This window comes from Neomonachus schauinslandi, chromosome 1, assembly GCF_002201575.2.
Source record: "Neomonachus schauinslandi chromosome 1, ASM220157v2, whole genome shotgun sequence".
Classification (NCBI taxonomy): domain Eukaryota; kingdom Metazoa; phylum Chordata; class Mammalia; order Carnivora; family Phocidae; genus Neomonachus; species Neomonachus schauinslandi.
In genome coordinates, this window is record NC_058403.1 from 170,297,203 (window position 1) to 170,323,715 (window position 26,513).

A 26,513-nucleotide genomic window follows, 5' to 3' on the forward strand; every position below is an offset into this window, starting at 1 on the left:
GTTTAATAGAGTTCAGTATTCAGTGAAATAAAAATCACATTATAAATTCACAACTAAATACTAAGTGGCTTTATAGAGAAGCAGAAATGATAAATGCTCCATCATCAACATCATGGATATTGGCTTTGAATTATTCGGAAGCAAATGAATGTGCTCTTATAGGGGAGGAGCTAGCTTATAGAGTTCTAGGCTGGACAGTATTCTGAGCTTTAAAATTCTATTACTTGGATTCAATTTTTTTCACTGTTATAGTGCTTCCAATAATAAAATGGAAAGTATAATTTCTACTCTAGTTATCTCAAAATGTTATTATTAATATAAATTTAATACAGCAAGTGTGATGTTTGAGGGTGTACAACAGAAAGACAAAGCAAAACAAAACACAATTCATTTTTCCTTAGGCTATGTTCTTACCTTGTGATTATGGTTGTTTGAATAAAGGTAAAGGTGATTAGGAATGAAATACTAAGAAATCTTAGGAACAGCTCATCAATGGTATTTTGTTTTGTTTTGTTTTACAATAGAACCACAATCCCATTATTATACAAGCACATATACAAATGCACATATCCATAGGCAAAGTATACGCTATGTGCCTTCCTTCAAGACAAAGCAAACACTTCCAAGCCACTTGGTAGAGAACTGTTTGTGAGCATTATTAATATCATCTAGTAGTCTAAAAATGTATAATGTAATGATTTGAATATCACCGATGCCTTTATAGACAAGTATTTACCAATCAACATAAATTGCTGGGTGCCATATTAAAGAGGAAGATGAAACTGCTGAGAAATTGCTGAGTGTTCCTACTTAACTGTGTTCAAACTTTCAGCCTCTTCATACCTGAAGAAACCAGGAGTAAAGCTTTGTTCTTCCTTAGCTAATTGTAGGCTTGCATCATTCATGCTATTATTACAAAAAGAAAGAGCTAGTCTGCTTTCAGTTCTGTTATTCAAGTATAATACCTAACATTCTTGTGGAAAAATATGTCTGGAAAAACTTGAGACTATTTGTAGCTTTTACCCAGCATTCCCCATGTTTGACTCTGTGGACAGGAAATCAGGTGTGGGCTAAAGCTTCAAAAGCCTGTGCACTGATTCTCACATGGAAATCATGTATTTGTACCCTCCTGTCTTAATGATTCTCTTTGGCCTGTTTTATACTTATAGACCTAGTCTAAATTGGTATTGCAAAACTGGTAACAGAACAGCTGAATCTCATATTCTTGCTGGTAATTACAATACTGAAATTTCTTCTAGCCAACCCTTAGTACAATTCTGGCCATGACAATTAGTGATGGAATTTCTAAAGTAAACGAACACATATATTCACTTAGATCAGAGTTTTCCAAAGATTTTTTCCTCCTGAAACTTATTCTTTGAGGTATTCTGTGCAATAAAATTCATTTCCAAGTAAATTTGGGAATTCTTGGAAATTCTCAATGCAAATAACATCCTAAAGGCTCTGAGAAGGGCTGAAATATAGACCCTACACTTACTACTTACCTGATCGCAGAGTATTGCATTACACAAAATGTATCATCCCTGTCCCTGCCCCCCCCCCAATTCCACCCCAAGAACTAGAAAATACTATTCTAAATAGTTAAAACCTTACCATTGGGTCAAGTCTCTACATGAAAAAAAGACAAACCCAACTATATAGTTGGTTCTACCTCACAGAAATGAATTCACTAACTTGTCCTTCATCAATATATAATTTGCCAACTATATGAAAATTTTGTCACATCTATGAAATCTTTTTTGTATCTACTATAGTAACTGTATCTCACGAGAAGAGTATTTTTTTAAGATTCTCCTATGAGGCAAAACAATTGCTTTTAATCTTATAAACACTATAGCTCTTTTAATTATGTTTCTCTCTGCTTAGGTACTAAGACAAGTACATCCAAATCTGTGAATTATACAGAGTGTATTTCCATGTACTAATTTTGTTTCTGACATCTTTGTTTTCTTTTTTTACTGATAATTTCCCATTATTCCCACTCCCTAAATTATTTACTTGTATCTTTTCTATTGCTTGTATTGTTTTCATAGGCAACCTCAAATCCTTTGTGAAATGAGGCATACTGTCAGTTCATTGATTTCTTTCTTCATTTATTCTACAACTATCGAATAAATCCCTCAGAGGTATTCCTGTGCTAGCAGTGGATAAAAAGCAGTGACTAAAACCAGGTCCTGTTCTCATCCAGCTTACGCACCAGATGGGAAAGATACATAACAGTCAAATAAAACAAGACATAGATTTGTAATTACAAACTATGAAGAAGGAATTGAAGAGGAAAGTAGGCACTGGTGATCTAATGAGAAAGAAGATACACTTGACCTTCCTTAGACATCTTGTCACTTAAGATCTGTGAGGGAAGGTTACTGAAACCAAACCCAGAAATAATACAATAAAGAGTCAGATCATTGTGGTCAATAGCTTAGTTTCTATTTTAAGGGTTAGTGGTAAGACTTGATTTATATTTTTAAAAGACCATTCTGGCTGTGGTGCAGAGAACAGGTTGGAAAGGAGTGAGTGTAGAAGCAGGGCAGCCAGTTAGGGGGTGTTATGGACTGAATGTTTATGCCCCCTCAAAATTCTTACGTTGTAATCCTACCCCCCAGTGTGATGGTATTAGGAAGTGGGGCTTTGGGAGGTGGTCAGGTGACGAGGTGCAGCCCCCATGAATAGGATTAGTGCTCTTATAAAAGAGACATCAGAGAGCTCCCTCCCTCGTTCCATCATGTGAGGACACAATGAGAAGACAACTGTCTATGAACCAGGAAGCTGGCTCTCATCAGACACCGAATCTGCCGGCACCTTGACCTTGGACTTCCAGCCTCCAGCACTGTGAGAAATAAATGTGTGTTGTCTCAGCCACCCAGTCTATGGTATTTCTGTTATAGTAGGCTTCATAGACTAAGATGGGGTTGCTGCAATAGTCCCACAAGAGAGGAGAGTGACTGGGCCAGGGCACTGGCAGTGCAGATGGAAAGAAGGAGACAGATCCCATATATTCTACAGAAGTAGAATTTACTAAGTTTACTAATGCACTGGATATACGGGCTGTTGAAAGAGAGAAATCAAAGGATTTCTAGGTTTCCAGCTTAAGCAACAAGAGGGAGAATGATGTAACTGGGAGAAGAACAGGTTTTAGGGCGGAGGTTGGTGGCAGCAATGACTTGTTTTGGGCATTTTAAGCCCAAACTGCTCAGGGGAGATAATGAACTGAAGATGTACATTTGGGAGTAGTTAGTGTAGACGGTGTTTAAAGCCATGGGAGGAGATGGGATCGCCTAGAGACAGAGTGGACGTAGAAACCAAGGAGGCAAAGTGGATGAGGAAGATGATCTGCTGACCAGAATGATCCAAGAGATGAAAGAGGAGGGAGAATTTGACGGTCTAGGAAAGAGCAGGGATGACTGAAGGAGCGAATCCTTGGGAAAATGAGAAAGGGTTAATGTAAATTTAAAGTAAATTTTTTTTTCCTGAGTCAGAACATATTGAATTCACCCAAAAAACATTTTTCTTGGTGTTATCAGCATTCAAGCCTCATTTTTTCTTAAATAACTTTATGCATCCACCTCTTTTGGAATAAAACTCTTTAGAGCAAATCAGTATGTGGGAAAGTCAATGTGTGAAAGCAGCTGAAAATATAAAAAGCACAATCTAAATCTTACCTAATTTCTATCACATTGACCACAGAAGACAATCCAGATGTCCCTTTCTCTCAAGCACACAATCGCCCCCCACCCACATCCACACTTTGAAAAGACGACATTAACTCTCATTTTATCAAGATCATGGTCAAGGCCACATTATATGAAATTCCTCAACTTTCTCTTTCCACTTACTTCTCTGTGTCCTTGCCCACCCTCTCTTCTTCCCCACAGTCAGAGAAAAAGACATGTTCATCCCTCTTTCCTGTAACAATTTATTTCAGATCCAACTTCCTCCTGTCTCCTTGAGAATCATCTCCCTGCCCTTACATCTTTGACTTCTTCTTTACCAGTGTGAGTTCCTCAGACTATAAATATGCTCCAGTATGCTCCTTCCAAGTAAGATCCTTGTCACAAATATGTCACTCCCCTCCGGTAATCCAATCTTTTTTGTTTGATTACATAACATCTGCAAAAACTAGTTTTACACCCAGCTGCTTATTATCCAGCCAGTAGAGCTTTTGCTCTTACTGAAAGTGTTTATTTCAAGGTTACTTTTGACTTCATTACCACCATGCCAAATATATATAATTTGTCATCCTCATTCTTTATGACCTCTCAGTGACATTTGACAATGCCTATGTATGACACTCTCTTATCTAGAATTTCACAACACTTCAATTTCCTGGTTCTCCTTTTAGTTTTCTGATGAATTTTTTGGTTTCTTTCTGTCATGCACTTGACACAATTCAGAACACTTTAGTTCTTCCCATCTTCTCTCAGTGAACCTTATTCACCCTCATCACTTCAAAGAAGATGAGTTGGAAAGCTATGTTTCTAGTCTTGATCTGTCTCATGAACTCCAAACTGGCTGCACAATGTCCCACAAGTAATGATGTGCTGGCTAATGTTTAACCACTCTTTCTCGGTGGAAAAAATGGGCCAGTTTCCATGGTGTTAATATTCCCATTTTGGTCAATGTCAAGCTACCAATGTGACATCACTGAACATGGACCTGGGAAGAAAAGTGTCCAGTCAGCTCTTTCAAGCCTGTGCAGGTGGGCTCCAAAATACCATCACATTATAAGCCCTTCAAATGCAATATATCCAAACTGAATTCATTATCTATCCAAACTGGTAGATATAGAATCTAGATTCTACTATAAGTAGACTCTACTTTCAGAGATTATAAATAAGCATTAAGAAACCCTTCTTTCTTATTGGCCAAGGGATTCAGTCCCATTTGTGTTACATATTTAGCAGCCATTTAGGTAAGTGAGCTTGCTCGAAGGGAGGAACACGTCCCGTCAAATAATTCATTTACACAGAGCTGCTGCCAGCATGGGCTAACTTACTATACATGATAATTTTTAGAGGTGTGGAGGGTTAAATAATTTATGCTAATATTGCCAATTATTTGTTTTCCTTTAAATTTTAAAACCCTTATTTTATGATAGAATTATGTTGTTTCATGTGGGGAAGACAGTTGAATTACACAATATTTCTTATTCTGGGGAGAGTAGGAAGAACTGTATACATTAAAACACATATGCACACACGCATACCAACTTTGTTTAATAGAGTCTTTTACCCACCACCTGGATTTCTCATCAGGAAACCTATAATTCCACTATATGTACCCTCCAGGTGCCATATGTTGTAATTATATAGAGAGGCAAGTGTTGCTCTAATTAGATCATTTGGCAAAAGGGATTTAGAAACACCATGATGGATATTTACTAGTAGAGATCTAATTAACTCTGACGTATCTGTGACTGAAATATGAGGATAAAACTATACAACAGAAATATAGGGTTAACCACAGTGTATGATCCTAGACCTTCAATATTTACATAGCATCTACACATCTGAGCAGTCTAGCAGATTTTATTTCTAGAGATGACAAAGTTAGGAGGAGCCCAAATTATCTGCCTTGTGTCTACTGAGAAGGCACAAACACTGCATGTCTGGTTTTAATATCCAGTCACATCACTTCAGTTCTAATTGCTCTTAATTACATGCCACTTTGGTTTGAATATTTTCATGATCACTTAAATCCATTTGACGCTACAGAGCTATTTTCTCTGAACAAAGGCACTGCTGAGGTAGTTCAAGGACTTAATTTACCTCTTCTCCAAGGGACTTAGATGGTTCTAACCCAGTCCTGAAATCAGACCATGCCTCCTTTCTCCCAGGAAACTATAAAGCCATGGATCTGAAGGCTGCCAATTTATTATTAAAATATGAAACAACAGTGAAAGCTTCTTCTGGCCAGTCACCTTATCCATATTAAAGGCACCAGCAATATTCCAGTTTTAAAAGAGAGGTAGTGAAAGCAGTGCTTTAGTTTTACTAATAATTTATTAACTTATCACCAGATTTCATGTACTCTTTGCAGTAGAGAGAAGCATCTAATGCTTGTTCCTTCTTTTAGCAAAGCTGGTAAAGACATGACCTCTGGCATAAGTGATACTTGGATTTGAATCCCAGCTCTAAAACTACGATTGAGCTTTGCAACCAATAAATACCCTCTTTGAGCCTAGGTTTTCTTATCTAAAATCTAGGATTAACAAAAGCATTGATCTCATGATGTTTTTCTGAGGATTAAAAGAGAACATATATGAAGTTGTTTAGCAGAGGGTATCATAAACACTGAAAAAAAACTAGGTATTGTTGTTGCTAGTACTATTATTAACAAATGGGATAAAAACGATGGCCACAAGATAACCAAAAACTACATGAAAAGAGCCAAAATAATAATTATCCCGAATACCCAAGGACTTCCAAAGCCCAAGATTTATTAATGAATGTACTAGTGACACAAAGGGAGATCAAAGTCTCATTTTGACTTACTAGCTACAGATTTCTGAGCTTCTTCAGAGCTAAGCTGAATCACAGTGTTTCTGTCACTATTATTTTATATTCAACAACATTATTTTGTAGTGTTAATCATCTCTTGTTAAGAATCTGAAGCATCTCCCTATTGATTCTTCTTTCATTTCTTCCATCTCAACTCTACAGATACCAAGTCTTCCACCTGGCTGGATCCCTCTTAACTCATTTCTTTACAAGTCTATCACTTCATCTTCCTTAAACTCACTTCCTGTTCAAAGCCAATTCTGCCAGACTCTGCCTGACTCTGAGAGTCTCTTCCCTGTGTGTTCCCTACGCACTGCTCTGTACTTTTGGTTGGGTTCTGTTATGTTAACTTAAACTTGACTGATGGTTTCCAAATTGTTTCATGTGTGTATATATTGTCACAATTTAGCTGAATTTTATAAAACTCTAGGAAGCAAGTCATGATTGCTATCTTCTCTCCTCCTTCAACTGCACTAGACTTTTATAATTTTTATAATCATGAAATTAAAATGAAAACGCTTATGTAAAACAGTCTATGTAAAGCACAGATTCTCAATTGGCAATGAAGACTGCCTATCACTTAATTATTTTACTAGTTTCCCAGAAATTTGGGGAAAAGGTTCAGGTTCATACTTTAATCTCCATTCCAACATCCTTCACCCCTTTAAACCTACCCCTACTCTGGGGGCGCCTGGGTGGCTCAGATGGTTAAGCGTCTGCCTTCGGCTCGGGTTGTGATCCCAGGGTCCTGGGATCGAGCCCCGCATCGGGCTTCCTGCTCGGTGAGAAGCCTGCTTCTCCCTCTCCTGCTCCCCCTGCTTGTGTTCCCTCTCTCGCTGTGTCTCTCTCTGTCAAATAAATAAATAAAATCTTTAAAAAAAAAAAAAACCTACCCCTACTCTGATATGTCCAGGGAGTTCAAGGTTTTGGGGTCATGAAAAGAAGTTCTCCCAGCATAAGTTGGGACCCACTGCTCTAGAGAAAGAAGGGAAAGCATTCAGGCCTCCAACCAAATTTATTTCCACATTATTTTGCATTAGAAGGGCCCAGTGGAAATCACAATTTAATCAAAAGATTAAATATGATCTCACTCATATGTGGAATTTAAGAAAAAATAGATGAACATATGGGAAGGGGGAGAAGAAAAAATGGAGAGGGGGAAATGAACCCTAAGAGACTCTTAATGATAGAGAACAAACTGAGGGTTGATGGAGGGAGGTGGTTGGGGAAGGGCTAGATGAGTGATGGGTATTAAAGAGGGCACTTGTGATGAGCACTGGGTGTTTTAAGTGATGAATCATTGAATTCTACTCCAGAAACCAATATTGCACTGTATGTTCACTAACTAAAATTAAAAAAAAAAAAAAAAGTTAAGTCACAAAGGATGAGCAAAAGGCATGGCAAACCAAAATAAAAATAATAAAAATAACCAAGCCAAAGGAAGGTCTTAGGTCCTATTGCTAGGAAGATGTTTTTTATTTCTTTTAAAGATTTATTTATTTCAGGGTGGGAGGAGGAGCAGAGGGAGAGGGAGAGAGAAACTCAAGCAGACTCTGCGCTGAGTGCAGAGCCCCTCATGGGGCTCAATCTCATGACCCATGAGATCACAACCTGAGCCAAAACCAAGGCGTCCCTAGGAAAATGTCTTAATACCCAGCATTGTTAGCAATCTGCCATGAGTTGGCTTGGGGTTGGTATACCTTTCTGTAACAGGCCAGAAAGTAAATATTTTCAGCTTTGTAGGCCAGGCAGTCTCTGTTGCAAGTGTTCAACCCTGCCCTAATAGTACAAAAACAGCCTAGACAATTTGTAAATGAATGAGTATGGCCGTGTCCAATAGAACTTTATATGTGGACACTGAAATTTGAATATCATCTAATTTTCATGTGTCACAAAATGCTATTTTTCTTTTGATTTATTTCCTAGCATTTAAAAACGGAAAGCCATTCTCAGCTTGTGGGCTGTGCAAACACAGGTGGCAGGCTGGATTTTGGCCTGTGGGCTATAGTTTGTCAAGTCCTGGATAAGAACATTTCAGGCAGAGAGAACAGCATGTTTGAAGGCTTTGCTGTAGGAGGAGTAAGGCCATTTGAAGAGGTAAGAGGAGGTCCACGTGGCTCAAGAGGTAAGACAGAGGGCAAGTAAGTGAGAAAGCAGGAAGAAGAGTAAGCCTGGGACAGACCAGTGGATGGGGTCTCACTGGTCACGTGATGGGCTGTCTCTACTGAGGTCGATGGGAAGCTACTGATACAGCATCACACCTGGCTGTGCATTAGAATCACCTGGGAAATGTAAAGACAAATTCATGTTCCTGGGTCTCATCTCAGAATTCCTTAGAAAGAATGTTTGGGGAAGAAGAGTGGGATTCTCATTTTTAAATGTACCTCTTTTGGTTCTGCAGCAGTCAGCTTAGCCCTGGTCTGCAGATCTGAATTTGGAAACTACCTCTGGATCTCCACTTTAGGGATGTAGAAACACTGCCCTAAGAAGGTCAAGTGATTTCCCAGATGGGTGCACAGTAAATCACAACACGTGCTATCTGAGTACACACACTGAACTCAACTGATCAAGGACAGGCCAACAATAGGAAGCATGGAGACCCATGCCAAAATAATTCCCTAACTCTGTGTGCTCCTCAGTGAAGTGCAAACTCCTCAGATTGCCATGCAATACCTTTTGAAGCCTGATTCCAAGAAAATTTCCAGCCTTATCTCCCTCTGCTCATTCATCTCTATCTTCCTTTTGAATATGTTTCATTCTTGCTGCTCCTTCCACTTAAATATCCCACCACCACCTTCTCCACCAGTCTCCCCCAAACACTGGGAGGATTTTGGATGGTTTATACATAAACATTGAGTATTTAGAGTATTTTAGATACACCACCAGAAGCTGGGGGTACTCAAACACGTATGTGCTCAAACACACATGGATGGCACCTTTCCTCATAGCCCCTTCAGCCTGTTACAGGAAATGAACGTTAATGAAATAATCATACTCATAAATATAAAATTTATAACTTTAAAAGAAAAAAGAAAAAAGAAAAAAAGGAAGGAGGGAAGATTAAAGAAGGAAGAAAGTCCATAGTCCCAACTCCCAGGGAAACCACTGTTGACATTTTGGTAAAATTCCTTCCAGGCTTTTTCCTATGCATATACATAAAACTACCTATATGTGTATGTGTGTTGAAGACTATAGAATGATATTTTATACACTGTTAAAAAATAAAATATATAACTGTAATAAGATTAAAAGTCTCTATCATTTAAACTACTGTAGAAATTGCATCCCTTTTTTTATGACACCTGTAGAACCCAAATTTAAATTAGGTTATGTTCATAATCTCAAATACATCTTGTACAGAGGAACTGTGTGATGAATGTTTATTGGATTGAATTTATCAGAGATGTGATAAGGGAAGTCGCATCTTGTGGAAGATATGAGTGAGGGCTGATTCCAAATAAACCAGTTAAGGGGTTAGTTTAATAGTTGCAAAGTTCATACAAGAGATAATAAGGATAGAAACGAGTACAGGGACAGAGGATTGACTAACAAAAAGAGGATTAATGTGAGAGACACCTGGAAAAAAATTTTTTTTATCAAGTGTTGCCTTTACATTGGGGACCTTATTTCAGATACTTCCAAATAAAAAGTCAGTTCTTTTCTAAGCATGTCTTGAGGCATAACCAATACCATGACCACATGAATCGAACACTTAATAGTAGTCCCTTTCCTAGAGGAAAGTTCTAGGTCTGAATTTGGAGAGCAGAATAAGCTCTGTCTATTTCCATAACTGCACATGCAAAATTAAAATGATATAGTACTACCAATAAGCAAGGCAACAGTTTCTATCTAGAGCAATGATGCTCATGTTGCCTTGATGTTGTTTTGCCTCCAAGGCAGGATTTCCATTATTATGGAGATGAACTGCCTCTAATTATTGCAATAACATAATTGTTCCCCAGGGCAGAATTCCTAATATCAGAGCTATATAGCTCTGCAGCAACTGTAAGAGATATCCTGAGTGCAGGTTTCTCATTAAAAGCACATATATAGACACTGTGCTTCCAGAAGAGAAACAGAATGCCTGAAGCAATAAACTCTCCTTTCCACACTAGGATTCGATTGGCCTTTTGGGCAAATACCTGCCATCACATTTGCTCTGCATCCCGGACTGCCAGAGTCTTCAGACCAGGCTTTCACACTTTATATACAGCATGGAGTTTTGTAGCCCTGTGCTGGGATTTGCCTCCATGTATTACATGAATTTCAACTCTTCCAAAGGCCTTTGGGAGAAGAGACATATTAGGGCCATGATCTAATTTCACCTCAGAGGCAGACTTCAGTGTCTCTAGGCAAGAAACATGAATATGAATTTTATTCCTATTTGGGTTGAATATTCTCATGGAATGCTAGACTTGATCTGATTAGACTGTGGGGATCAGGCAAACCTAAACATGTATTACAATCTGTGAAGAAATGCCTAAGAATATAGATGTTTATACTGTCTTCAAAAGAGGTCCACAGTGGCCTGAAAGTGTTCTGCCCAAGGTGATGTCAAGGCTCCTAAACCCAGTGGTCATCTCTGAGCTGTTATTTGGTTGGATATCTTGAAGGCACAAAATGCATGTTCCTTCTTGAACCTTTTTGTTTCCTTGGTTTCTGTTTGTTACATTCCCCTATTTGTTTTTCTTGCCTTTGGGTCTGTTTTCTTAATCCTTCCATCAGGCTCTGCTTCCACCATTCTGTGTATGTGGCTGCCTGATTCACAGATGCTCTTATTTGACAAAACTCTGTCTGGATGAATTTACCAACTCCATGACTTCTTATCTCATTGTTTTCCTGAATTCAGACCTATATTTCAACTTCCTATTGGATGCATTTACTGAGCACTTACTCTATACTGGGCATTGTCCTAGATGTTACTATTATAGAAGGGAACAAAATATACTCAAAGGGCCCAATGTCACCACAGGAAGAAGAGAGAGGCCCAAGAGGAGGTCAGAGTTATGTGATGTAGGAAGGCTCAACTTGATTCATCTTTGTTGGCTTTGAGGATGGAGGAAGGGTGCCATGAGCCGAGAAACATAGGTCGCCTCCGGAAAGCTGGAAATAGATTCCTATCTAGAGTCTCCAGAAGGAACACATGATTTTAGCCTAATGAGACCCATTTCAGGCTTTTGATCTCTGGACCTGTAAGATACTGTATTGTTTAAGTCAAATGCAACAAAAATACACATGTGCAAGCACACACACACACACACACGTATGCGTGCACCTGCACAAATTTTTGTTCTTGTGGAATTTACATTCTGATTGGGTGGAGGGTGGGGAATTCATGAATATGTAGTATGTTAGATGGTGATAAGAACTATGGAGAATATAAAGCAGGTAAAGAGGATGGGAATTTGACAATTTTAGACAGGTTAGTGGGAAAAATCTTTGCTGAGTAGGTGATACTTAAATGGGAATTCTTATTTGAATGTGACACCTCCACTTGCAGGCACTTCAAATTCAACATGTTAATATTAATCTCTTTATTTTCTCCTCTCAAACTTGTGCTCTCTTTAGTCACTACTGTGGCAATTGGCACTACCAGGCGCAGCTGCTTACGTTAGAATCCTAGGAGTCATTTTTACCCGCCCCCCCCTTTCTTTATACAATATTTCTACTTACTACGTCATTAAGTCTTTTTAAATTTTACACTCTAAAAGCCCGTTGGTCTTCCTTCCTTTACTCTCAAGAGACTGAAATCATCATCCTTTTCGTTTCCATCCCAGACTATTGCCTGCAATTGGTCTCTCTGCCTCTCCAATCTCGCTCCTCTCTGATTCTTTTCCATGTTGCAGGCAGAGCAATCCCTTCAGAGAACTTGTATGACAGTGCACTCCTTGCACAAAATCCTTCAATTCTCTCCAGGGTCTTCTAGTTCAAGTCTAAACTCTGCAGACATAAAACTCAAGGTCTCCACAATCTACTGTTGGCCTACATTTTTTCAATTTTCCTTCTCAGTCTATCACCTTTATGACATATGCCCTAGGATTACTGAAAAACATATTGTTATTTTGCTACCGGGCCCCTGCACTAGTCTATGAGCATCTTGAGGGCTGGGTTTATGTCTCCTCTTTCTCTCTATCCCTAGCACCAAGCAGAGGACCTAGCATATAGCAAGTACCTGATGCATTCTTCGTTCATTGAACAAAATTGGAGTTGGCTAGTTTGACAGATGAGTCAGGCCACTGTTCTGAAGCCATGCCTGTGACATGCAGGCTGTAAGTTTGAGATTCTTTCCAGCCACATTAAGTGGCATATATATATTGGTGATTGTCAATTAGCTTGACATAAGCTATTAGCCTAATGTCTAAAAGGGGGGAGAAAAAATATCAAGCATGAGTAAGACTAAGAAGTCCTTATTTACACAATGTTAACTAGAGTAACATTTCACTCATTTCTTCAGCTTCAGTGAGAAGTAAAATTATTTCCTCTAAGTGAATTTTCCAGTCAACTAGACTTACTCCTTGAAGCACTAAGATAATTTTTAAAAATAACTTTTGGGAGTGAGTGGTCTTTCTATGATATATTATATACACTTGCCTGCCTTACTAATCTAAGCTCACTGAAGATAATTTTTCCTCTTCAGAGACATCATATAACAGTAATTATCATACTTTGCTACAGAGATAATATAAAGCTATTTGTTCCCTTTATTAATACCACTTTTAATTCTAGGTGGCATACTTTTAGAAAGACAATGAAATAAATGATCAGGATAGTGAGACGATGTGAAAATAACGTCATATGAACAATATCAGGGACATTTAGGCTTGGAAAAGAACTGAAAGAGGGCATGACCATAGGCTGCCAGTCTATATAAAGGGAAGGGTTGGGGGGTGGAGAAAAATCAGATTTGTCAGCATAACTTCAGGAAGTGAAACAAAACACAATGACTGAAAGTTACAAGGATATAGGTTATGAAGAAAAAAAATCTTCTAACAGTTAGTTAGGTCTCCATCATTAGATGTAGCCAGGGAAGGATAAGGGTCTAGCCATTGTTGGGAACTCCTGTCCTGGAATGGAAGGTGGGCTTGGGCTCTGTGACTACAGTAGGAATTTGGCATTGCTGTCTGTCGAGCATTCATTTACTCTTGTTCTGATAGTAAGACCTTAAATTTCTTTGGAGAAACCCTTCTCAGTCCATGTGGTTTGAAGTAAAGCTTCCCCATGTGCCCTCTGAGGATCGGTGACTCACGTTCTCCTACACAGGGCATCACAACATACTTGGTTCAGGGGAGAACACTGACCAATGCAGGATTATTCAATTATTGGAAAATCTATTCTGGAATTGTTATGAGAAGCTAGAAAAAAAGGCAGCATGGGCCTGCCAATAGCTATCCCAGTGCCAGGAAAGGAGAGCCCATTGGAAGATGGAGTCAACACAGAAGGCAGGGCTGGTGAGAGACGAAGAGAGTGCGGCAGAGTCCTGATGCCACCGCGTGAGTCCTGAGCCTTGCCGCACCTTCAGTCAGTCCATCCCTGCCCTTCTCAAACATGTGAGCCAAAGTACTGAAGCCAGTCTTGAGTTAGGTTTCTGTCACTTAACACCAAAAGAGCCCATCCTGGTTGAAACATGGTTTTAGGCTCCTTATAATTCTAGGATCCTAGGTTTTATCAATGGTTCTGCTACTTTTGTACTTTGATGTTTTGTTTCTAATAGATCAACTTCAATCTCATCTGCTTCAAATGCCTTCTATCTAGAAACTAAAAGTAAACAAAATTATCATTCTTATTCAGTTAGTACCCTTAATTGCTCACTTAATCCACATAATTTTGCTGCTTTGATGGTGACAATAGGTGTTTCCTGACAACTCAAGTACTTGGGCTTTGGGACAGGTCATACCTATTTTAAATATCTGTTATTGCCTACACTCTGGTAGTTGGAAACATGCACAAGAGAAAAACAAATGTTTTATGTACACAATTACAAAGCTATAAAAGCTAAAAATTAAATCTTTCATTTAGATGCTTTGTATAGAGAAGGCTACTGTGAATATGCTTTATATTTCTAAAGGCATGACAAACCATATTTTTAAATAGTTTATATGTTAACATTAAACCAGTCTTTCTCAGTCTATATCCACCTGGATAACTACAATATCACCATATGATTAAATAAGATAAAAACTTGCTTCATATACTTCTATTGTAAATTCGTTTGTAGGCAGTTGTTTAGTTAAAAAAGAAGTTAAAGATCATGTACTAAGTTGTGTTTGGCAAAGTAGGTCAGAACATAGACTCTAGGGAGAACATTACTTAAAAGGGGTGTTTGATCATAAAATTTTGTTTCACCAAAACACTGTTTATACCAGTATTAAGATATTAATAACTTTTTACTCAAAGGTTAAAGGTTTGCTCTTTGATTCTTAAGATACCACATCTCAAAAGATAATTAGGGCTAATAAGTCAGTATATTAGAAACTATAACTCAGCACTGGGCACAAAGAAGTTTGCCTTTTGTGTTGGTCTAAAAATATCAGTCTTTTCCTAAAATAGGAGTTCTAAAATTTTTCACTCATGAATTGTTTTGCTCACTTATCCACTTAATTGTCTTTCTCCTTTACCAGAAAAAAAGGGAGAAAAATGGCAAAATTTCTTCTCTGCCAGTGAGAAAACATTAAAATCTTTCCTATTTTTCATACTTTTCAGAAATTATGATATGTACAACTGAGTTTATATCTTTCTCAGAAGTTAAAATTCAGTGACTCAGAGTAAACTTGGTCTATGGGTGTATGACCCATGTTGTAATAACATTAGAATTAAAACAAAAATGAGTTGCTGACATTTAAAAATTAAAAGAGTTCAAATAAAAGCCCAGATTTCTAGCTTCTCTTGAAGAATGAAAAGATAGGAGGCACCATATGGACATGGCAGCAATAATGCTAGAATTGAGAGGCAGATGTCTCTCTTGGAAGGGGCACACCATCATTCCCCTTTATATTACACCTGGCCAGCTTTGGGACTCATTTAAATTACCCAGATCAGTCTGCTTAATACAGTCTAAGTGAGGTAGAAAGAAGGAGCAGAGCTGCGAGAACACAGCATCCATGTGGAGAAGGAAGAGCTAATACTGATAGTTTGGGTCATGCCTGGTGACTCTGGTGGTGGAGGTGATAAATAGCAAGACCTGGATAATGATGGGAGTTTCCTCAGTTTGCATACATCTTTAGTGCCGTATGAATGCTGAAGCAATATGTGAACACTATTAATCAAATCAGTAGGAGAAAGAATGAAAACTGGAGAGAGACAAGTTTTGTGGTAAGTCAAGTGGTAGAAACAATCAATGAAATTCACTTACTAGATAGAGTTCTTGATATTGATATACCACTTTCCCAAAGGTAATTTAATCAGTATGTCACAATGGTTAAAGTTATAGCAGTGGTAAGTAGTCGTTAATACTGTTCAAAGTATTAGGTTATCTTTTTTCTTTTCTTTTTTTCTAGACACATACTAAGATCGTATTTCCTTGCGCGAGTGAACTTTTGAAGAAACATGTGACTTGTTTTGGCCAATGAAACATGAGTGAAAATGAAATGTTTCATTTGTGGGCAAAAGCTTTAAGTGGCATGTTTGGCCACTCTCTTTCGCTTCTGCAGTCCTGATGTTCTGGAGGGTGCTACTCTACCAGCCTTGGCTGTTGAGGGTAGCAAAGCAACCTGCAGACCTCTGAGGGCCATGCAGTGTAAATTACAAATAGACTTGTTGTTTTAAATCACTGCAGGTTGTTCGTTACAGTAATGTTACTCTAACTTCATTCATTCATGGATTTTGACATGTCTATTACCTATATTATTTTAAAGTACTTCTTGTTATATCATTGTTAAATTAAAAATTTATAGTGTACCATTAGTCTAAGCATTACATGTGGTACATACTAGTTATATTTCAATTGTGTTTTAATAAACAAAGTAAATACATAATTATTAAAAGTAATCTTACATACCACCTTCTGGGAAACACTGAGGTAAAATAGGAAATAAACCCTGAGGCTACAAAATAAGAACCTGTGCTCTCAAGCTCCAAGTATGGCTCCAAATTTGAACACCATGCCAATATTCAGTGAAATATACTGCTTCCTTAATATAACAGAGATCAGGAAGGGATATATATTATGAATTTAATATGTGTATAAATACACCATCTATAAACCACATCAAGTTTGTTTGCAAAAATCATTAATAAGGACATCATCAGTGCAAGGATCTAATTTGCATATGCAAATCCAAAGGTGTACAGGTGTAAAGGGTAGATATGGATACATTTTTACAGGCTTCCACATTGCATCTTTGAGTACTTGACCTTTAGCATCAATTAAAATCATTATGTATACAGCTAGTAAATGCTGTGACATAGACTCATGCATAATTACCATTTTCCAACAGATTGAGTAGATTACAGATAGGGATGGGGGATATTTTATAGGGGTGACAGCCAAGGAAAGGTCTTATAGATACCTGCCATTTGGTGCAATTTGACCTAAAACCCCAAACAACCCATATATATATTTACACTGTATAAACAGCATGCATTCTAAATGTAATTCACATATAAAAGGAAATAAACAAGTAAAGAGTTTATATGTCAGAAAGAAAAAAACTGTTGTCTCAAAAGGATGTCACTAAAATAATCAAAACTATGTTATATGCAGAATGAGTTTTGGAATTAGCAATATTTAGCCTCAAAAAAAAAAAAAAAAGGAGAAACTATTGAGACATAATAGCCATTGCCAAATATTTGAGAAGTTGTCCTAGCAAAGACACACTGGATTTCTTTGTTTAAGCAAAAAGAAGTAGTGTGGAGAAAAGTGGGTGAATCAGTAAATAAATTTTAGGCTAAAATTAAGGAAGGTTTTTCTAGCTGCTCACCTTTGAGCATCTCTGACAGTCAACTGGATCATGCAATCTCTCTCTGCAGGGAGGGTTTTGGAGAATCTTAATAACAAGAAGGATTATAGAGACCAGCTAATTTACCACCCTCTTCCAAAACTTCAGGTCTTTGATTAACATGTAGTCCACCAACAGCAGATAGTAAATTCCTCCCTCTAGAACTATTAATAACAGACAAATAAATTATTATAGATTAATCAACTATTAAAAATATCTCAAGATAGTACCTTTCATTTTCTCTTAATATGTCCCTTCCTTTCTTCCAGATGTAGACAGGTTTAGGAGAAGCTTTTGGCTTACACTCAATGACAACTTCACCTCCCACTTTGACAAGAGTTACTCTTTTTAAGAGGGTTCTCGAAAAATCCGGACCCACAGCTGCAAGAGAATACAGAAAATAAAATAATTATTATGGAAGAAAAACCCCCACCTTTTTCTTTCTACAATGCATTTATTGTTGCCTTGGGCATCAAAGGGAAGAAGTTAAATTTTTTCTAAAGTAAAAAGAGTAGCACTGTATGTTTTGATGGGTTTATGAAAAATTGAGGTATAATTTATATATGGTAAAATGCACCAGTTTCAAGTGTACAGCTGATGAACTGGACATACCACACTATGAAGATCAAGGTATAGAACATTCCATCACTCTACTGAGGGACTATTAAAAATTATTTCACATTCAAAGGAATCAAAAATTTTAAAATTTCAGGGAAGCATAAGAAGACAAACAAGAAAATCCACAAGGCATTTTTCTGATTATGTAGGTTAAAGCATTTCCTCTTTGATAACAGTTTCTGCCTCTGCTCTGTCCCTTAGCACTCTGTGCATGTCTCCATGAGAGAACATGCTGAAATGTCTATATCACCACCCTCTGAGCTTCTCCTTAAAAACAAGGGCTTTGTCCAGCTTTCTGTTACTGTTGCCTAATGCAGTGCTTGGCTCATGCAGGATAAACTGGGGCTTGCTCTTAGAAAACTCAATTCCATGCTCACTATGAGTGCTCTAAAATTCATTTTATAACTCAGGCGGTTATATGAAAATAATGTTAAAGAATTATTGCTTTCGGGGCGCCTAGGTGGCTCAGTTGGTTAAGCGACTGCCTTCAGTCAGGTCATGATCCTGGAGTCCCTGGATCGAGTCCCGCATCGGGCTCCCTGCTCGGCAGGGAATCTGCTTCTCCCTCTGACCCTCCTCCCTCTCATGCTCTCTGTCTCTCATTCTCTCTCTCTCAAATAAATAAATAAAATCTTTAAAAAAAAAAAAGAATTATTGCTTTCCTAAAACAACAGATACATATACGTATCCTCTTGGAAGGAATTTAAAAGACGCCTTTCTGAAAAAAATCTTCATTTTCTTCTGAGTTAATTAAATTAATGTGATCTAGGATCTCTTTTGAGTAGGGATTTATCTCTTAGAATCTCAATTTCACTATATTTAAAATCCCTGACTCCCAGTTTGACCTAATAGAATTTAAGATTTTAGATCACGTTGAATGTGAAATTTAAATACCACCAATTACTTAAAGGAGGACAGAAAGTGAGTGTGTATGTATGTGGGTAGGGAGAATGGGAGTCAATTTCTTAATTGCCACCGAACCAGGTACTAGTGATATAAAAAAAATAAAACAAAAATAAGCTTCAGTGAAAGCAGGTTAAATTTTTATTAAGTACTTTTGTTGTGGAAATATTTTCAGTAATTGTCTAGAAAGAAATAAAAGTGGGAAGGTTACTTTTTAAAGGGGTGATACAATGTATGACTGGAGCTGGTTTTACTATGCAAAGGTGAAATTAAGTAGTTTAGTAGGCAATTGATATCTTGATCTGTGTGCCTTGGATTCGTGAGGGGAGTCTACAGTTCAGAGCATAATTCTATAATGATAAGTGCAATTAATAAGTAACATGCAAGTTGTTACAGATGTTTCTGCTGTAATGAGATAAATGTATTCCTAGTATGATCTGCAAAATCACGTAATAAAAATTATAGGATTATGAGAAAGATAGGGTCAGGACAGACCTACTCAATATTTATGTAACACCACACTAAAAAAAAAGCACCCGATCACCCCTTGAATAAATATATTAGCAAGATTAAAAAGACAAGTGAAATTCCTAATAAATACTACAAAAAATACAGGACGTGTGTGTGTGAGTTGTATGTATGTGTGTGTGTGAAGACAGCTTAACGAAAGACAGAAGGGAGAGTTGAGATTGCTAAACTCAAGCAAACAAGTAAAACAGGGAAGACTTTGAAACAAAGTAAAATCTGCAGAAAGACTCAAGAGAACCATGCCATCACCACTGCCATGTTACATGGTCAAACTAAGCCAAGAGGAAGAATGTAGGTGAGGGGAATGGTGGGCAACATAGTTTTGCCTCAGATACTGTGGTGATCTGAGTTAGTGGGCTCTGTGTTTGATTGCTGCCATGTGTGAAATACATGAACAAAGCCAGCATTTATGTTCTATTGGTGTCATTCCCCCGTTTACCACTCCCATGCATGTTAATATGCAAAACAGAAAGGTTTCTGTAGCACAACAGACTCATTCTCATCTTAAGTAAACACCTGAAAATTGGCATATTAATGTAAAAAAAATCAAATTTCTATAAGTTTTTAAAAGAGTATTTTGTGAAATAGTTAGAAATCTGTATCATATAAAAATCCCTTCTTAAAACTGTATCTTTCTACACACACATTTTTATCACTTTAGGCAGACATTTTTCATCTGTTCAGGAGGAATTCGGCAATTGCATTTGAAATGAGTTTACATAAATCAAACTGTGCACAACACATGGGTGTATTTGTCAAAAAACTATATATTGCTTTTATGAGATTTGAAATAGCATGATATGAGCCACAGAGAAGACAGAAAACACACCTTCCAGTTTCAGAAGCATTTTTACTATACTGTTTATGTGCATATCATCTTGTGGGTATCCTAGCGATGAGTGGTTTTGAATATCTTTCACTAATAAAAATGGAATTATAAATTCAAATCTTTTCCCTTTGTTTACTTAATTTGCTGAATTTACTTCTTTTGTTATTTAACCCTGCAAATCTATCAGCTTCCACATTAAGCTGCAGTGCTTTCTAGGACAAAATTGTCAAACCTTGATCAGTTTGTGAATACTTGACCCATTAATGGTTTTCTTAACATTCTGCCATTTTGTAACCATCTGTTGTACCTAAGATGCCCTTAAGTGTATGGAATGGAGTTTTTTTCTGGTCTGTACCTTGTATTTAAGTGAAAGGAGCCTGTTAAATTTGACATTCACAGAGAAAGTAGGTTTTAAAAGTTATTGGTTAAGGTCCCCAGGAGAGCACTATTAGAACCCAACCTTTGCTGGCACTTAAAAATTTAGTACACATTGAAGGTGAAACTTCAGTAGGTTCTTAATAGCTCAGAAAAGGTAAAGCCAATTGTCAAATTACCCACTTGAGTCTGAGAGTCGCTCAGATACTGGGGGATTCTCATTTGCTAAATCTAATGCACTTAGAGGATAATATTTCTTACATCAACTACTAGAGGGCACTGCTCTCTCAGTGTTAGAATGAGTCATGTTATAAGACCTCTTCCATTTGGAAAATGCAACTTTTTATTACATATCAATGATCTTTAATCTATTAACATTACATGATCTATGAGAAGCATCCGGCTAAAAGAAGCTCTCTCTGTAATTCTCAACTGTTTGGTTTTACTGAATTAAATGACTCTTGGTCACATGTCAAGGGTATTTAAAGTGGCTAACAGAACCCTTGAAAACAAAAGTTTTGTGACTTAGTGTCATTTCTCAAGAGAGAGAGCAAGGATGATAACTCCTTGACTAGATGTGCAGAGGGAGTCACATTTGGGAAATGTACGAGTGTGATTTTTATTATTGAAGAGGAAAGGATAATTCTGCATGCAGTTCGATTGCACTTGGTCTGTAGAAACATCACTGGCAACATTGCCAGTGGATGGAGACTATTCAGTTTGGCCCTTTTAGAAGTTCAGAAGTCCAGATTATTTTAAACTTTATCTATTATCTTTAACTATTAGCTCATCATTCTATAAAAATAAACCTAGAGTTAATGCGTTCATTCACATTTTCACCACTGCAGAGATAATGCTGGTATCTGAGTTTTAAAACTCCGAGGTTTTTCTGGCTTGCTGGGTAGATAACTAGAAGGCTGGTTACAGTGGGAATCTTCTTTCTAGGTCCATCATTTCAGAATGGTGGATTCAGAATCAGCCCTCTCTAACCAGGGATGATATTCACAACAAAACTCTGAAGTAAGATTTTTCTATTCTACTACCAGCACAATGTGTCCCTTCTAAGTTCCTCATACCTGTGCCCTGCTTGTTTGATCCAATTCATTGAATGCCCTGCTTACCCAGGTCTCCTTCTACCACGATAGTTCCCGCTCCTTTGGGAAGGTTATTGTAAAACAAAAGTAATAATATTTATAGTCACAAGGTTGTTTCAAAGAACAGATGAAATAATACATGTATTGTATATTAAGTACTTAGCCCAATATTTGCTTCATACCTACTCCTCCTCTCTGCTATCTCCACTACCACCACCACCATTATTAGGGGACTTTATGCTGAAATATAAGAGCACTTTTTAGAGCCAAATCAATTCATCTTGGTTTAAACAATTTTTTTTATTTTGAAATAATTATAGATGTACGGTTACAAAGATAGAGAGGTCCTGTATATTTATTTCACTTAGTTTCTCCCAGTGATTATACCCTCCCTGAGCATGATACAATATCAAAATAAGGCTAAGTGATCATTGGTACAATGTGTGTCTTTAGTTCTATGTTATTTTATCACATATGCAGACTTGAATAACTACTGCTGAAATCAAGAATGGAAGTATTCCATCATCACAACGATTTCTCTTTTGCAACCCTTTTAAAGCCACATCCAGCTCCCTCCTGCCAAATTCTCCCTAATGCCTAGAAACCACTAATATATTCTCCATCTCTATAGTTTTGTCATTTTGGGAGAACATTTTATATACAGAATTGCTTAGTATGTGACCTTTTGAGATTTTTTTTTACTCAGCTTAATGCTCTTGAGATCCATCCAAGTTTTGTGTGTCAACAGTTAGTTCTTTTTTTTTTTCTTTTTTTTTTTTCTTTTTGCTGAATAGTGGTATCTCATCCATTCAGATATAGATGAAAATAGTTCCTTAATGTTGGCATTTCAGGCACTATGGTAACTGACAAATACTTTTGAGCACAGGAACCATTTCAAGATCTCTCAACACCTTCTCTGCCAACAAGTACGACCAGGCTTAGCCTTTTTCTTTTTAAAAAAGGTTTGAAAAGCCAAAAATTAATTGTGGAGACTTGGGTGGAAAATTTTTTTCTTATTCCAAGAAAAACATTTTAAAGCCATTTTAGAACAATATATCTTATCTAGTAATTAACATGTTGACTAAAAATCATTCTTACATGTTTTAAGAGCTTCAGCTGCTAAACCCTTGTTAACCACCTTTGAGCTACCCTATTTAAGACAGTATGCATTTTTAAATATCTGTAATCACTTTGACCTCCTTGTATGAGTTCAAATTAGTAATATTTTATTACATTTGGCACAATGTCCTAGACTCTCATACAGATCCATGTCTTTGGTTAGACAAGTAGTGTATAGTATTGTAATGCCTTATTTGATTGTAACTTTGTTAAGAGGTAGAAATGTTTGTTGAATGAACAAAAGAGAGTCATTAGAATGTGGTAAAGAGAATCCTAGAATTTCAGTGGTTAAGACATGGTAGTATTTGTTATTAGCGATCATTATATCATCAGTGCCTTAAAGGCAGAAGCTATGTATTATGGATCTATATATCCCTTACCGAGCCCAGTGTTTGGCACAAAGTAGATGTTTAATCAGTATTTGTTGAATAAACATATGTTGTAGAAGAGAACTCAGAATTCATTTCAAAACAGAAAATTCTCTTCTCCTGATGCTTTGCCTGGATACCACATCCCTTTCTTCCCTCCAAGTGGGGTTGTAGATGGCTTCTGGGACTTCCTGGCCTGTATACAGGATACGCCATTTTTTCTGGAGTTGGGTCTTAGTATAATGAAGTAGAATTACCCAAGAAAAACAATCTGGGCTGTTTATACTCTTAAACTACTCTGAAACCATCTGGTGTGATGGCAGATTAAGGAATGACTCTCAAAACAAAATATCAAAGAACTTAACTTTTAGTGCTCCCCAATTTCTATGGTGTAAATATTTCCATCATGGCCAATTTCAAGTTACCAACAAGAAGTCAATGAATACTGAGCTGAGAAGGATACATAGACTCAGCTACTATAAGTAGGAGGTAGCTCCAGCAAATAACTTCCTTTCCTTACCTCCCCCAAACACACTCTTAAGGGATGGTAACAGGTCAAGTGGGCCCTGGGAGTTCAGCTTTCTCCAGTTTTGAGCCTTTCTATGAAGCAGTACCATGGTCTCCTCTTTCCTATCCAGGCACTCTCAAACAACCAACCCAGGGCTGGGAAGATAAGAATTTTGACACCCTTGCATTTCCTTTGATTGTTTTATTTTTTTCCCTAAGACTCTGTGAGTCAAGATATCACAGTAGTCTTAAGAGCTTCAGTCATACATGCCCTGCCCTAGACATGCAGGCTCAAGAGAAACCTTCAGTGTGGATAAGCAATGTTTATGTTATCCAGCAGTGACTGATTTCTTGCTTATCATGTTCCCTCCAAAACTCCTTACTGAAGGGGTTTTAGCATGGAAAGAGAACACAGATTTTGCCTTTGTGCAATGCTCACTTTCAACCACATTCAAAAGGCTTCATTAAAAGCAACCTGCCTTACATTAGGTATAAAATTAATTCCTTCAGGAACCTAGAAGAACCACTGTCTGCTGATGTTGAAAAAAAAAAAAGCTGGAATGTTGCTTGTGCAAATGTTTTATTTCTGGTAGAAATCATCTCACATGATTGACAGAGCTTCTGTCAATACTGGGTTCAACAACAGAAACATGGATTAACTGTATGTACAGTGGTGATAAAAAGAGAACAGCCTAGTCATTATTCTGCTTTCCAACTACCACCAGCTTTTGTAAGTTAGAAAGCTACTCTGCTCTGATAGCTTAAGATTGGGTACCAAAGGGATTTACAAAGCAGATTCCAGACCTGTGGCACCTAAAGTGAACTGATCGTAGGAATCACCTAGACGAGCTTATTAAGTATATATATACATCCTAAACTCTACCCACCAGGAGGGGGACCTGAAAATTTACAATTTTTTAATTTTTGCCACTGAAAATGTGATTCCCAGAGCAGAAGCATTGGTGATCACCTGGGAGCTTGTTAGAAATGCAGAATTTCAGGCTCTATCCAGGACTTGAAATCAGAATCTAAATTTAACAAGGTCCCTAAGTAATTTATACATGCATAAAAGTTTGAAAATCACTGTTAAATCCTCTTGAACACCAATTCTAATATGTTCTGAACTACCAAAATAGAATCTATTTGTTGCTAGAAGGTGGTAGAGGGGAAAAAATAATTATTTCATTTATTTATTGATTCACTAATTCAGAAAGACCTGTGTAGATAATGGTAAAAGATAAAAAGTAACAAATGCATTTATAATACGGCTAAAGTCAAATATGGAAGGGTAAGAAACAATCTTACTAGACTTGGTACAATAGAGTGAACTTTTGGAAGCCAAAGCAGACATGTCAATATGGTAGGCAGAAGGAAGAAGAAGAGCATTATTTCTCACTGGTGGGTAAAAGGAAAATGTAATTTTGCTAAAAGATTCAAACTTTCTTCCTGGTTCTACAATGTAAGAGAATTTATTGGATATCTATTTAGGTAAAGAACTGTGGACTTCTGGGGGTGCCTGGGTGGCTCAGTAGGTTACGAGACCAACTCGTTTTTTTTTGTTTTTTGTTTTATTAAGATTTTTTTATTTATTTGAGAGAGAGAGTGAGAGAGCCTGAGAGAGCGTACAAGTGGCAGAATGGGCAGTGCGAGAGGGAGAGAGAAAAGCAGACTCCTCGCTGAGCAGGGAGCCCAATGCGGGACTCAATGTGGGGCTCAATCCCAGAACCCTGGGATCATGACCTGAGCTGAAGGCAGACTCTTGACTGACTGAGCCACCCAGGTGCGCCTCAACCAGCTCTTGATTTCAGTTCAAGTCATGATCTCAGGCCTCACATCAGGCTCCACATTGGGTGTGGAGCCTGCATAAGATCCTCCCTCTCCCTCTGCCCCTCCTCTCTGCCCCCTAAAAAACCCCCAAAAGACAAAGAACTGTGGACTTGTGAATGAATAATGCTTCACAGCAGTTTTACAGAAGACTGAGAGATTTTAGTATTAGGATAATATATGATATCACTGCTCAGTTATACCTTGGCCTGCATTCCTGAGTTACATTTTAAATTCTAGCTCAGTGAAGACATTTTCTTGGGTGAACTCATAATAATGAATTGTCATAGTATTTACCCCTCAGATTTCAAAGTCTCCCTTCAGTTGGCTTTTTAAAGTAAACTCTATGCCCAACAAAGGGCCTGAACTTACAACCCTGAGATCAAGAGTCGCATGCTCTACTGACTGACTTCAGATTCAGAGTCTTGATCCAAATTAGAAGATTTGCTAGGTAGATTGTATTCAACTTAAATACACACAGACACACTCACATGCAACCTGGGATAAATTTCCTATTTTAGGATAGTTGTTCTCAAAACTATGACCAGTAGCATCAGCATCACCCAGGAACTTGTTTGAAATGCAGCTTCCCAGGCCCCACCCCAGCTACTATATCAGAAATTCTGGGGGTAGGACTCAGCAATCTGTGTTTGAACAAGTCCTTCAGGTGATTCTGGTGTGTGGTAAAGTCTGAGAATACCTCTGAAAAAGTAATGGCCTTCTGATCTGATCAATTAGAGCAGTAGTTCCCAAACTGCTGTTCACTGGAATCACACTTGGGTCCCATGTCCAGAGATTGAATTAGTTGATATGGAGGATGGTAGAGCATCAGGATATTAAAAACCTCCCCAGATGATTGTCATCAGCAAAATTTGAGAATCACAGAAATGGGG

The 26,513-nt window shown here is 37.6% G+C and overlaps 1 protein-coding gene across 1 annotated transcript in view; it reads right to left on the reverse strand.

The window, feature by feature from the left end:
* The window catches only part of CNTN4 (contactin 4), a 703,244-nt gene that overhangs the window by 126,592 nt on the left and 550,139 nt on the right, over positions 1-26,513 (reverse strand). Inside the window, exon 11 of the mRNA XM_021694959.1 lies at positions 17,686-17,836. Coding sequence (XP_021550634.1) covers positions 17,686-17,836 — 151 coding nt within the window. The remainder of the gene's footprint in view (positions 1-17,685; positions 17,837-26,513) is intronic.